Source organism: Crocuta crocuta, unplaced genomic scaffold (assembly GCF_008692635.1).
Source record: "Crocuta crocuta isolate KB4526 unplaced genomic scaffold, BGI_CrCroc_1.0 scaffold335, whole genome shotgun sequence".
In the NCBI taxonomy this organism is placed as follows: Eukaryota; Metazoa; Chordata; class Mammalia; order Carnivora; family Hyaenidae; genus Crocuta; species Crocuta crocuta.
This window is the reverse complement of record NW_027527440.1, coordinates 516,061-530,884: the sequence shown is the minus strand read 5'-3', so window position 1 is coordinate 530,884 and position 14,824 is coordinate 516,061. Positions and strand designations below refer to the sequence as shown.

Genomic DNA, 14,824 nt, shown 5'->3' with positions numbered 1-14,824 from the left:
TGAGAACATAAATAATGACAACTAACATTTTTGACTATTATTATATTCCAGGCACTGTTATAACCATATTGAGAGAGAGAGAGAGAGAGAGAGANCCAAGATATTAAATAAAAAATGTTTCTTAAATAAATGAACATCTTTGTGAGATCCTTACTCCTTTTGGGAAAGCACTGAAGAGAGAAACTAATTTATCTGATGAGAAGGTGAGTTTATGCAGATTTAAAATTAAATTTTAGCTATTATGTTTGGTTCTCCTAAAGTGTGATCTTTGTTCACTATACCTTAATGGCCTTTGAAATATAAGCATTCTCCAATACTTTCTCTTATATTTGTGAAAAGGCTAAAAGTTTGTACAGCACCTAATGTGTGCAATATGATTAAATAAAAATAGTTCTTTCAAGTTTTCCTACAAAATATAACTCTGGCTCAATTGCTTCTATAATTTTATCCAAGACCTAAACATACTTTTGAAACTTGTCCTTTTATCACAACATTTCAGTTGTCCAGTGGGTAATACAAAACCACTGAAAGTTCTTAAACTAAGGAGGGACAGAGCTTTGCTTTCAAAGTTTATTGTAGCAGCAGTGTGCATGACTATATAAGAGGAATTATATGAGAAAATGCTTGAATAATAAGATGAGTAGTACAGTTCAGTTAAAATCTAAGAGGTTGTGTGGTGGCTGAGGGACAAGGGTAGAGGTCATTGTGGATGTAGACACTATTGCTTAGCATGTGAGAAATGTGGAATGTTTTCCAAAGGTTCACAGCCAAAGAACATGATTTTCAGAAATATTTATTGAATTTCTTCTATGTATTCTGTACTGATCTTAACCCTAGGAGCAAAGTAGTAAGCAAGACAGAGGAGATGTTTGTCCTTACAGAACTTACAGTTTATATGGGAACATGGGAATTAAATTTAAAAATTTTGATGAGCATTATGATGTATTTATGAGAACATAAATAATGACAACTAACATTTTTGACTATTATTATATTCCAGGCACTGTTATAACCATATTGAGAGAGAGAGAGAGAAAGAAACACACACACACACACACACACACACACACACACACACACAGACAAACCAAGAAACAGACTCTTAACTCTAGAGAACAAATTGATGGTTACCAGAGGGGAGGTGGGTGGGAAGGTTTTTTTAAATTTGAGTAATGTCTACACCCAACATGGGGCTCAAACTCATGGCCCCAAAATCAAGAGTTGTTTGCTCCTCCATTCCTTCAACAGAGTCAACCAGAAGCCCCCTTTTTAGGGGAGGAGATGGGTTAAATAGGTGATAGGGATTGAGGCAAACTTGTTGTGAAGAACACCAAGTGTATCACGGAAGTGTCAGATCACTATATTGTGCACCTGAAACTAATATTGCAATGTATGTTAACTGGAATTTAAATAAAAACTTTTAAAACATAAAAGAAAAATTTCATTATCACAATAACCCAATGAAAGAGATGCTGTTTTTATCATCCTTATTTTACAAAAATAAACAGAAATTAAGTAACTTGCTCAAGGCATTATTGTTAGTAACAGTGGAAGTAGGAAGATAGCATTCATACACATACCCTCTGAGTCCATAGCCTCTACTTTTTTCTATGCTGAAAAGAAATTGATAACCCCGGTTACTGAAATATTACATAAAATGACAGTAAGCAGGATAGTCAGGTAGAAATTTCTAGAAGGTGATTAAAGTATAAACTTTAGAAGGAATATAAGGCACTGCAAATTATTTTAGAGATATTGCAGAAGAGAGGACAACTGAGTTATTGTAATATTTGAAAAATTTGAGGTCAAAAAACAAGGAAGCCTGGAGGAAGAACCCTTGAAGAAAAAGTTTCCATTTAGGATATGGGGACAAAGGAGAAATGAAACAACACAGTAGATTTCCCTTTAGAGATGAAGGTATGGGGAAGATGGGACTTTTATTTGGATCTAGGGATATAAAATCCCTGGAGTAAAGTGCAAATGAGTAAAATATTGAGTCCCTAAGGAACTAAAGACATGTCATGGCCCAGGGTACACAATCTCCTTATACTTTTACACATAAAAATCTATTCCCCGAGGAAAAGACAGAGCAAGATTCTACCCTGTATATAACCAAGCACCTTATATCCTTAAACTCATTTTAACTGTATGTTCAGCCAAGCAGCAATTGTGATGATAATAACAAAGACTTTATTTTTCTCTGCTTCTTAAAGAGGACTCAAAATCATAATCAGAAATTAGGATCAGAAAGATTTTAAGAGTATATATGAATTCAAGTCTGGGCTGAATCCTCTTAGAATCAGAGCCTCAGAGGGGCGCCTGGGTGGCTCAGTCGGTTGGGCATCCGACTTCGGCTCAGGTCATGATCTCACTATTCTGGAGTTCAAGCCCCACGTCAGGCTCTGTGCTGACAGCTCAGAGCCTGGAACCTGTTTCAGATTCTGTGTCTCCTCTCTGTCTCTGCTCCTCCCCTGCTTGTGTTCTGTCTCTCTCTCTCAAAAATGAATAAACATTAAAATTTAAAAAAAAAAAAAGAATCAGAGCTGCAGAGCCTGAAATTGCCTTTCCATGACCACGAGGGTAAATATAAAGGATAAGGGAACACTGAAGTTTTCTGACCTAAGGTGAGTGAGTAGCTGAATTCCATTTATAATAAAACATTCACTGCTTTGAGATTAAAGTTCAAAGATCTGAGACATGTCACTATCTTTCCCACCTTGTGCAGTATTGACATTCAGGTGAAGCTGGCAGGAGAATGCGTTGGAGGGATATAAGAGAATAGTCAGAGATCAGGGGATGTAGGGGGTACAGTATTTCAGTCAGTAAGTTCCCTCTCCATGGATGGAACTCTCACTCTTCTGGATTTATGGCTTTTTCTCTGTGAGATGGGGTAGTAACTCAACTCCCCTAGATTCTCATCTCTTCTTTAGATTAGAAACAGTATTCTTAATTCTCACTCCATCAAGTACAATCTGCATTTGAGGCCAGTATGAGGTTCCTAAGGATTCTGTTCCTAATATTACTGGTGAGGAGAGGGTCAAGTGAATGAAGAAATGGTGAGATCAGAGAAGGGCAACTCTGTCCTGCTCTCAACTTCTCCCTTCACCCTTGGTTTTCCCAGCAGTCATATTTCTAGAGGTCATGTTCACTGGACTTAACTCTCTAAGGTAAGTGTGTGATGCACTTTACTGTATTTAGCTTATAAAGGCTTTAATAAAGGGACAGTCAGCATCCCTCAGTATCCTGATTGTGGTAAAGGTAGATTGTATGGGTCTGGGTTGGGCTAGTCTCAGCCTTTCCCATTATACACGCTCTCTGTAGTACAAGATCATGCATGAAGAGCTGAGTAGTTTCCTAATGTAACCCTATTTTTCTGTGCTCACAGATCCCCTTAGGGAAAGAATGGCTCCTGGAAATAGTTCTTTTGTGGCTGCATTCATACTGGTGGGACTAACAGACCTACCAGATCTCCAGCTCCCCCTGTTCTGCCTGTTTCTAGTCATGTATGTGGTCACCGTTTTGGGAAATTTAGGCTTGATAACTCTAATTGGGCTGAATTCACACCTGCACACCCCCATGTACTTTTTCCTCTTCAATTTGTCCTGCATAGACTTCTGTTATGCTTCTGTGTTTACACCCAAAATGCTGACTCACTTTGTATCAAAGAAGAATATGATCTCCTATATGGGGTGCATGACTCAGCTTTACTTTTTCTGTTTCTTTGCTATTTCTGAATGCTATGTGCTGACATCAATGGCCTATGATCGTTATGTGGCCATCTACAACCCACTTTTGTATAATGTTGTCATGTCCCCTAGAGTGTGTTCCAGCCTTATGCTTGGTTCATATTTGATGGCATTTTCGGGTGCCATGGCCCACACGGGATGCATGCTGAGACTGACCTTCTGTGATGCAAACACCATCAACCACTATTTTTGTGACATCCTCCCCCTGCTCCAGCTCTCCTGCACAAGCACCTACGTGAATGAGCTGGTGGTTTTCATCGTGGGGGGCATCAATGTGATTGTGCCCAGTGTCACCATCTTTGTGTCTTATGGTTTCATCCTCTCCAGCATCCTCCGCATCAGCTCGACCGAGGGCAGGTCCAAAGCCTTCAACACCTGCAGTTCCCACATAATTGCTGTTTCCTTGTTCTTTGGATCAGGTGCATTTATGTATCTTAAACCTCTTCTGCTGGGTCTATGGATGAGGGAAAAATATCAACTATCTTTTACACCAATACAGTCCCCATGATGAACCCTTTAGTTTACAGCTTGAGAAACAAAGATGTTAAACTTGCTCTGAGAAAAACTCTGAGTAGGAGAAGGTTCTTCTCAGATAGCATCTCTAGTTAATTCCAGGACAGGGAGTTTCTGTTTGTAATTACAATAATTTTATTGGCAGCTTTCTTATCCTATCTCTTTCTTACCATGTTGAAGGAGAGTTGAGTCTTCTCTAAATAATTTATTTTTACTTTTTGTAGAGTAGGTTTCTCTTCACTATTTGCATGCTTTCTTCTCCCCTTTTTCCATTTAGCAATAATGTTAAGGAAGAAATATATTATCTGTTTTTTTCCTTTTGTTTTGAACTTTAGTTTTTCTTTCTGGAAATAGAAGACTGGTCAACAAATGATAAAATCAAGAACTATTTGGATGATATACTGTCATTAAGGATATCTCATCTGTCACTTGAAATTGGCAGCATGAAATGGACAGTTTGTCTCTACTTCCATCTTTCCAGCATTAACTCAACAAGGATATGTCTCCTTTAATAATTTACATGAAAGGTTCCATATCGACTGTCAAATAGAAATGATTTTGCATGTATAAACACTGCATCTTGCTTGCTTCCACAAAGGGTTTTCTTATCTTTGCAAGCTCAGCCCTACTCATAACAGATTGTCAAAATATTTTTATTGCATGGATTGGAAAGTAAAGCTTGGAGTGGCTAATGTCTTATAGTTCCCTCTTCTGAATGAAAAAGTCTAGACTAAATTTTTAGCCTTTTGACTTCAAGTCTATTACTCTCTGTAGTGTACTTTGTTCTACCTCACTGTATTGCTTTTTGTTTCCATAACCGTGGAAAATAACAAAACATTTCTAATTTGAAAATTGATTGCTCTTTGTTCCAGGATGATACATGAATTTCTCTCAGGGAGGATATTGCTTTGTTTCATTTGTTTAGAAAAGCAGTTTGATAGGATTTTTTTCATCAGGAAAGAGGAGGCTTTGCAGACATGTACAGTTGGGAAATGATTGGCTCAAACAGAATGTTACTTCTGCAAATTTAAATAAAATGAATTTGGTGTTGGGGATTGAGGAGTGCACTTTTGATAAGCACCAAGTATTGTATGGAAGTAATGAATCACTATATTGTGTACCTGAAATGAATATTATGTTGTATGATAACTAACTAGAATTTAAATAAAAACTTACAAAAATAAAATGAATTTGATACATGTAATTCACAGAGCAGGGCATGGGAGAGAAAGGAACCCAGACATAAAGAACATTAATTACGTCAGGGCTCAACAAGACACATAGCCATTAATCAGAGTTCTCTGTGTGGAGAGTGGTCATCAAGACTTAGAAACCACATTTCAGTCCCAATTTTAATACTGCATGATACAGTGCTATAAAAATAAAATCCATGAAACTTTCATAAAATTTATAATTCACAATGACCATACACCAGTAGTACTTGGAGAATGAGGTGAAAAGGTATGGTCACATTTGTGGAACCAGGGAGAGAGAGGACATTTTAAAAAATAAAGCAGTGAGTAGCAACTAAAACTAAAACTGGGAAAAAGGAATCCAGAAAGCGAAATGGCATATGATAAAATGCCATTCTTCTGATTCTCCTCTCCTTTCTGGAAGGACCTAGCAATATTACAGGGAATGCAGGATTTCTTTGGATAGAATAAAAGCTCGAGTTATTTGATATAAAAGAAAATTAGCTCCCCCCCACCCCTGGACTTGAGGGATGGAAACAACTAGATAATTCCTGGGTTTTGTTGGCTTCTATATGCTACTTCATATGAATTTAAGGTAAAAAACCCTCAAGTTGTCATTAGGAGAGCAGTGATAATTTGAAAGAAACTTTTGGTCAATGAATCAAATTATGACAATGTCTTTTCTGTAATATGATGTTGGATTATTTTTCTTTTAAGAAAATAGGCAAAGAATTTTTACTCTAAAACTCTTTGATCTTAACCAAGTGACAGTAGCAACAATTTTTTAAAGATAAATTTAATAATATTTTCAATTTTACTTGTTTTCTAATCTCCACCAGGATTTAAACATTGTAAAAGTTGGCAACACTGGTATGTTGTCCTGTTTGTTTGATTTTAGATGTTTAGTATTGCTAACTAATATGTGTTTTACATGACCACTCATACTTCATCTCCTGACTCCAATATTAATATGCTTAATTTTTACTTAAGTTCTATTCATATAAAATGGTTGATCCAAATCGGTGTTTTCTTTTCTTTTTTTCATTTATTTACTGTCCATTTTGATAAAATTGTTCTCCTTATTGAGATTGAAGTATATCTACATAAGTAAATAATATCTCTGCTCTTTGGGGATTTCTGTAGACATTGCAGAGTTGCGTTCACTCTGTTACATATTTTATCAAATTTGAGGTGGCACCAAGTATATGTTAAACCTGGTCACAATCTTTCATGTAAGAAGTCTCAATATACAAGTGAAATTTGTTTCATTTTTAGAGAAAATAAAGTTTCTTTCAAAATAGTTTCCATTTTTCAGATTATTTTTTAAAAATAACAAAAATTTAAATGAAGCTTGTAAAAGCTATCCTTGGCAAAGTTTTAAAGGAAGCAAGTTATCTGTAACTTTTACTTAGTAACTCAAGCTTCATGTATGTATTTGGACTTCTCTCAAAGGAAGGGAATCAAGTTAGGGTGTGTTTACTTGTAAAACACAAGTAATGAATGAATATATATATATTCATTTTTCTGTGTTGCAATTATACAGCTAAGAATTAAACAGGTAAACTATGGGATTCACCTGTGCCTGTAAACTAGGACAGAGTTGCTTCTAAGTCAGTGTGAACACTGAGTTTCTAGACTTAATGGAACATGGTCTTCCTGGTTAAACAAAGTTCTCTGATTACATCTTAATTTTGTTTAGTAGACACTTTCTCTAAGGATGCTTCTATTGATGCTCAGGACAAATCTGGAATGATCAGGGTGTACTGTAGTAAAGGGATGATAAAACCCAGAAGCAAAAGAGGCTTTGAGTTCTGTATTTCTTTAATTTCTGAACCCTAAATTTATATATTTCCATCACCTGCTTCTCTTTACACTAGCTTTCTACACACACACACACACACACACACACACGCACACACACGCACACTCAGAGTCTTCAAGTCTTGTATTTTATGAGATCACTGTGTAACAACTAAGGCATGAATGCAACTCACTTTTTAAAAAAGCTTTTATTTAGGGCTCCTTGGTGGCTCAGTTGGTTGAGCGTCTGACTCTTGATTTCAGTTCAGATCATGATCCAAGGGTTGTGGGATTGAGCCCCACATTGGGCTTTGCACTGAGCCGCTCTCTCTCTGCTTAAGAGTCTCTCTTGGGGCACCTGGGTGGCTCAGTCAGTTAAGCATCTGACTTCAGCTCAGGTCATGAGCTCATGGTTCACAAGTTTGAGCCCCCCGTCGGGCTCTGTGCTAACAGCTCAGAGCCTGGAGCCTGCTTCAGATTCTGTGTCTCCCTCTCTCTCAGCCCCTCTCCTGCTCAGTCTCTCTCTTCTCTCTCTCTCTTTCAAAAATAAAAACATAAAAAAAGTTCTCTCTCTGCCCCTCCTCCCCACTTGTGCTCTCTTCCTCTAAAGTAAATAAATAAATAGTTTTTATTTAAATTCCAGTTAGTTAATATACAGTGTAATTAGTTTCAGATGTACACTACAGTGATTCAGTGCTTCTATGCAATAACTGGTGCTTATCATAAGTGCCTTTCTTAATCCTTATCATTTATTTAACACATCCCTCCAACTGTCTCCCCTCTGGTGTTGTTGGATTTGGTTTGCTAGTATTTTATTGAGAAATTCTGCATCTGTTTTCATCAGGGATATTGGCTTGTTGTTCTCTTTTTAGTGCTGTCTTCATCTGGTTTTGGTATCAGGGTAATGCTGGCCTCATGGAGTGAATTTGGAAGTTTTCCTTCTTTTTCCATATTTTAGGATAGTATTAACTCCTCTTTAAATGTTTGGTAGAATCTGTCTGAGAAGCCACTTGGTCCTGGACTTTTGTTTATCAAGAGTGTTTTGATTAGTGATTCAATTTCTTTGGTGGTTATTGGTTTGTTCAAATTTTCAATTTCTACTGTTTCAGTTTTGGTAGTTTTTATGTTTCTAGGAGTTATCCATTTCTTCTAGGTTGTCCAATTTGTTGGCATATAAGTTTTCACAGTATTCTCTTATAATCCTTTGTATTTGTTGGTTATTTCTCCTCTCTTATCTGTGATTTTATTTATTTGAGTCCTTTTTTTCTTGATAAATCTGTCTAGATGTTTATTGATTTTATTGATTTCGTTTTGTTTTTTTAAGAACCAACTCCCAGTTTCATTGATCTATTGTTTTTTTAGTTTCCATACTATTTACTTTTGCTCTAATCGTTATTACTTTTTTCCTTCTGCTAGTTTTAGGCCTTGTTTGTTATTCTTTTTCTATCTCCTTTATGTGTAATGTTAGATTGTTTATTTGAGATTTTTCTTGCTTATTGAGGTAGGCTTATATTGCTTTAAACTTCCTTCTTAGAACCAGTTTTGTTGCATCCAAAGGTTTGGACCATTGTGTTTTCATTTGTTTTCCATCTATTTTCTTAAATTTCTTCTTTTATTTCCTGGTTGACCCATTCAATGCTTAGTAAGATGTTCTCTATTTTTAATGTTTGCTTATTTATTTTGAAAGAGAGCAAGAGTGTGCACATACAAACAAGGGAGGGGGAGAGAGGGAGAGAGAGAATCAAAGCAGACTCCATGTTCAATGCACAGCCCAATGTGGGGCTCAATCTCATGAACTGTGAGATCATGACCTGAGCCACAATGAAGGGTTGGACACTTCACCAACTGATATACTGAGGCCCCCAGAAAGGTGTTCTTTAAATGCCATGTATTTGTGGTCTTTCTAGATTTTTTCTTATACCGGACTTCTAGTTTCATAGCATTGTGGTTAGAAAAGATGTATAGTATGACTTTGATCTTCTTGAATTTGTTGAGGATTGTTTTGTGAGCTAATATGTGATCTATTCTGAAAAATGTTTTGTGTGCACTTGAATGTGTACTCTGCTGTTTTAGGATAGAATGTTCTAAATATATCTGTTAAGTCTACCTGGTCCAGTGTGACATTCAAAGTAATCATTTACTTGTTGATTTTCAGTTTATGTGATCTGTCATTGATGTAAACGGGGAAGAAAAGGTAGTTTAATACATTGCTTGCAGAGATATGAATTATTATAGTCTTTGGGAAAAACCATCTGATACTAATTAAAAGACAACATTACGGGAATTTATCCCATTAAAAAAAGTACTGGTATATCAAGATGAATGCACCAATGACAATTATTTTACCATTGCTGTTAATGATAAAAGAATGGAAAATTATGGTTGGGTAAGTTATGATTTGTCCAAATATAGAACTTTGGAGAGATTTTAATGAAGTGTTGTTAAATGACAAAGTCAAGAGGTAAAAAAAAATGTAGTTCCTAATCAATTGTAAAGCCCCTATAAACTTATTTGGTTACATCAGCAATTAGGAAAATAGGGAAGATGTTGTAAGTTATAAACATGAGTAAGTGGGTGTGATGGCTGAGGGGGTCTAGGAAAAGAAAGAATGCTAAGAAAAAGGGACAAGGAGTGAAGTGTCTAAATGCATCATATCATCATGTTTCCCTTAGTGTCAATCATGTATACGAGTGGGAAGATATGTATATACGTGTAATATTTTTATAGGTATTTAAAATATTATTGGCTATGTGTTAGCAGTTGTACCTAAAGGCCAAAGAAGTGCTAGGAGAAAGAAGAGAGAAAAAGGTCTCTATTTCATTTGTCCTGGAATAATGTGCAATTTTGAGTAGAATATTGGGCCTCCAAAGACACCAGGGCATAAGTATCTTCATCTTTGTGCAAACAGTTTCATAAATCTGTCTTTCCCAAAGGGTTTGAGCTATGGAAAGCCTCCTGGGAAAGCCTCTATATCAAATCCCTGAGACCTCCAAGCTCATAATAAGATCAAACACATAATGTTTCCTGTTATTATGTTGAAAACAGAGAGTGCTGTTTACACTCCTTTTTTTTATTATAGTTTAATGATCACCTCTGGGCAAAATAATTATTAAAAATAGTGATCGTTATCTGAATAATTCTCAGAGCAAGTCAAAGACTGAGATTTATAAATGCTCTGAGCCCCTCCACACAAATGGAGGAGGAAGTGTTTGGTTGAGTTCTATTACCCCTCACACCACAGAACTTTCTTACTGGAGATCAGTGTTGGAGAGGAAACCACAGGAAGTTTTGAGGTCACTAGGCAAAGAAGAGTGAGCATTGAACCCTTTGTGTTTTTATGTCTTTCAAAGTCCAGAACCATAGAAATAATAAGCTTTTCTGCTTTTGCCAGCTCTGGCCTGGATGCAGATGACTACAAGGTCTGCATGGGAAGAAAGTCAAGATTAGAAGTAGTGCTGAGATTATGGGGTTTGCAGTGCCTCAAATCTTTCTGCCCCTTAAAGAATTTCTTATGAAGGAAACCCAGGTTCCATTCCTGACCTAATTACTTTCTTGCCGTGTGTGCTTGTGAAACCAAAGAGTCTCTGTGAGTCTGTTTCCCGAGATCTGCGATGGACATGTGCTTGTGATTTCCACCCAACACAGTCCAGTCTGGATCTGTGGCCAGCACAGGTAGCTGAAGTGTGTACAAACAAGGGGGAGAAGAAGGGCGGAAATGGTGGGGGAAAGGGAGAGAAGCAAACCATGAGAGACTCTTGAATGCTGACAAAAACTGAGGACTGATGGATGTGGGGGGAGGGGGGATGGGCATGGAGGAGGACACTTGTGGGGATGAGCACTGAGTGTTATGTGGAAACTAATTTGACAATAAACTATTAAAAAAAAGATACAAATTTTGTTAAAGAAAAAAAAAAGATTAACAAGTACAAACTGGAGTAAGTAAAGAAATAAAAAGTATTAGTGACAAACTGAAGCAGAGAAAATATGAGAAATTTCTCTACTTCTTCCCCTCTTGAAATATTTCTCCCGGTGTTACCTGAACCTCTGTTGATGCCTCCCATATACTTGTCTTCCTTGAGCGAAGCCAGATACAACTTCCTATACAATAGTTAAATCTCAACAGAATCTGTTGGCTTCTTACCCCCAGGACAGTCTGGGCATGGTACTGTATAGGAAATGTGGGCTCTGCCTCAAATATGATTCTACTCTCCTATCTTTCAGATCCTACCAGAAGAGAATGGATATGAGAAACAGTTCCTTAGTCACTGAGTTTTTCCTTGTGGGTTTAACCAAATATTCAGAGATCCAGCTGCCCCTGTTCTTCCTTTTCCTAGGAATCTACATTGTCACTGTGGCAGGAAACCTGGGCTTGGTCACTCTAATTGGACTGAATTCTCACCTTCACACCCCCATGTACTACTTCCTCTTTAATTTATCCTTTATTGACCTCTGTTACTCTTCTGTCATCACCCCAAAACTCCTGGTAAACTTTGTGTCAAAACTGAACACCATCTCCTATGCAGGATGCATGACTCAGCTCTTTTTCTACTGCTTCTTTGTCAGTGCAGAGTGTTATGTGTTGACCGTAATGGCCTATGATCGCTATGTGGCCATCTGCAAGCCCTTGTTATACACGGTCACCATGTCCCCTCAGACCTGTTTTCTGCTGGCTGTGATTGTATATGTGGGAGCATTTATTGGTGCCTGGGCCCACACAGGATGCATGCTCAGGTTGACCTTCTATGATGCCAATACCATCAACCACTACATGTGTGACATCCTCCCCCTTCTGGAGCTCTCCTGCACAAACACTCACATCAACGAACTAGTGGTTCTCATTGTTGTGGGCTTTGATGTCGGTGTGCCAAGCCTCACTATCATTGTCTCTTACTCTTTCATCATCACCAGCATCTTTTGCATCCATTCCACTGAAGGAAGGTCCAAAGCCTTCAGCACTTGTAGCTCACATATAATTGTTGTTTCTGTTTTCTTTGGGTCAGGGGCATTCATGTATCTTCATCCTTCTTCTGTTTTGTCCATGGACCAGGGGAAAGTGTCCACTGTGTTCTATACCATTGTGGTGCCTATGCTCAATCCGCTGATCTACAGCTTCAGGAACAGGGAGGTCAGGGTTGCCCTGAAAAAAAGCTTGAGTAGAAAAACATTTTCCTGAGCTAAAGCAGTATTAATTATTATAAGAGAATGCGGCTTTCTTTTAAAATTGTTTCTGTTCCTTATAGAGTTTTTTTTTTCCATGTAGAAAGAAATGAGGTATAATAGAAAGAGTGTTGGACTTGGAATTGAATGCCCAGGTCAAAAATTCTGCAAAATAGGGGCATCATATTACTTTATAGGTTATTGGAGGTTATTGGGATGAATAAGTTAATGCAAATGAATGTTCGTGGTATAATGTGGGGGGCTAATACTGTGTTCTCTCCTCTCCTCCTCCTTCCTGTTCTTCCTTCTTTTTCTTATTCCTACCCAGTGTTTTCCTCTTGTAATTTAGAAGGAACATTCACAGACTCTCTTCTCTTCCTGTGATTTCTATCACTATGAATACTCAGTTGCTCAAACCTCAAATTAGTGTCCTCTTTGATTCCTGTATCTTTGCTTATCCTCCACCCCCAACTTATGAAGTGCTGACAATTCTTGTTCTCCTCATGGCACCATCATTTCTCATCTGGACACCAGCCTCCTGACCATCCTCTCCCTCTCTTATCTTTCAGCCTTGAAATCCATTCTCCAGAAGACAACCATGGTGCTCTTTCCATGTTTCCAATAAAATCTCATTTACCTTAATTTACTCTGTTCACTGCAGTTGTCTTCATTATAAAACAGAGCTCCACATTATGTCAAACAAGGATCACCTCTCCAGCCTGATTTTCTGTCACTATAACTCCCTCCTCCCTGCCTTTTTTCTGTTAGTCTACTGAAGTCACACTGAACTCTCCCAAGTTTAGTAAACTCTTGTTCTTTTCCACACTTTCCCATAAGCTCTTCTCTCACCCTCATGAACCCTCTGCTTTGTCAGCCTATCCGTTCTTCAGGTACTAGGTTATCCAGAAGCTCTGGGAAGTCTTTTTTCTGGACAGAAAGACAGGGTTAAATGACTTTCAGATATACATTGGTACCATTCTATGCCTACTTTTTTGAGGTACAGGGCTCATTGTACTGAAATTCTTTTTTCCCTTTAAATGTACAATCTGACTCTACTTATTTAATTACAAGAAAACTTTAAGAACTCATTTGCAGGAAAAGTTTTGGTTAACTACAAGGGAGTATGGTATGTAAGAAAGACATATATTCGTCCAAGCTGAGTTCTTTAAAATGTTAAGAAAATCACTTAAGAAGTTATGGAGTATTAGGGGGTTTCTCTTATTTTCCTTTGCCTACCTTTCTCTGAAAATACATTTCTGCTCATGCTTTCTCCATGGTTGGTTGGTTGGTTGGTTATTTATTTATTTATTTACTTACTTACTTCTAACACACTTTTATTACCTGTTTCTAATCTTCTTTGTTTTCTGTTCATGCTTTGGGTATAAACTGAAGGGAAACAGCCATCTAACCCATCTTATAAAGTTTAAATGCTCTGTTTTGTATTTCCTAGAGTAGAGTCATCAGGCCTGCCACAATTTTCATATGCTTTTGTAATTGTCTGATTGTATGCCTTCCCTGTGAAGAAAGGCACCACGTGTATTTATTCTCTTTTATACTTCCAGTGCTTAGCAGAGTGTCTTGCATACTTAGTAAAGGCTCAGCAAGTAGTGGTGGAGTAAATGAATGCTTGCTATATGACTTTACATTTTGAGTCAAAAAGAGGGGATGTTTGCGGAGAAGAGTCACTCAAAAAATTGTTAACACGTCTCCCTTCTAGAATGAGTTTGGCAATAATTTGCTTTCACATTGCCTTTCTTTTCCATCTTCTCTTAAAACACAGTGATGGAAAACAGAGATTTATTTAGTTTTACATAGATGCTTGTGTGTATTCAGAAATTGGGGGAAGGAAGACATGAGTTGGGCAGATTTCTAAGAGCAAAGTGCAAACTGTAGAGCTCACAGTTTCTGGTGTCAGACTACTTGGGTTTAAATTTCAGCTCTGTTATTTGCTCATTATGTTAATATTACTAACAAAAGTAGTCTTTTCAGAGTTTTCTCAAATCTGAAATGAGAAAAAATAATAGTATCTACTTAAAAGAATTTTTGTGAAGATTGTTATCTATGTGCTTGAGATTCAAGGTATAGTAAATGGGATATAGTTTAGAATTTGCCACAATATGGTAGTGCCATTTCATTTTAGAACCTCAGATTAGTAACCTGCAACACAAAAGGCTTGGCTGGCTTATGTTAAGTGTTCCATCTATTTAAAAAAATCTTGTGATAATTGTGTCTCACACAAGTATTTCACACTTGTTGACTTATGTACTAATGGGGTTGAACTGGATTAATGATTCACAACTTGGGTGTGTCAGAATCATTCAGGAAACTTTTAAAATTATGATCTCCTCATTACATCTCAGACTTGCCTACTCAATCAGAATATGTCTGTGATCAGGGTTCAGGAATATGCACTTT

At 37.2% G+C, this 14,824-nt stretch overlaps 2 protein-coding genes across 2 annotated transcripts; both read left to right on the top strand.

Annotated features, from left to right (window-relative positions):
• Nucleotides 1-3,402: 3,402 nt before the first annotated feature.
• Nucleotides 3,403-4,355, top strand: LOC144228568 (olfactory receptor 8B8-like). Its single transcript, XM_077760435.1, is given in 2 exon segments — nt 3,403-4,186; nt 4,189-4,355. Coding segments are annotated over 2 exon segments (951 nt in total).
• A 7,131-nt stretch (nt 4,356-11,486) lies between these two features.
• Nucleotides 11,487-12,425, top strand: LOC144228737 (olfactory receptor 8B8-like). Its single transcript, XM_077760632.1, has one exon. The coding sequence runs from the start codon at nt 11,490-11,492 to the stop codon at nt 12,423-12,425; it is 936 nt and encodes a 311-aa protein (XP_077616758.1). The 5' UTR covers nt 11,487-11,489.
• The last annotated feature ends 2,399 nt before the right edge of the window (nt 12,426-14,824 follow it).

Coding starts and splice junctions, on each gene's coding strand:
- LOC144228737 (XM_077760632.1), top strand. CDS start 11,490: ATGGATATGAGAAACAGTTCCTTAGTCACTGAGTTTTTCCTTGTGGGT.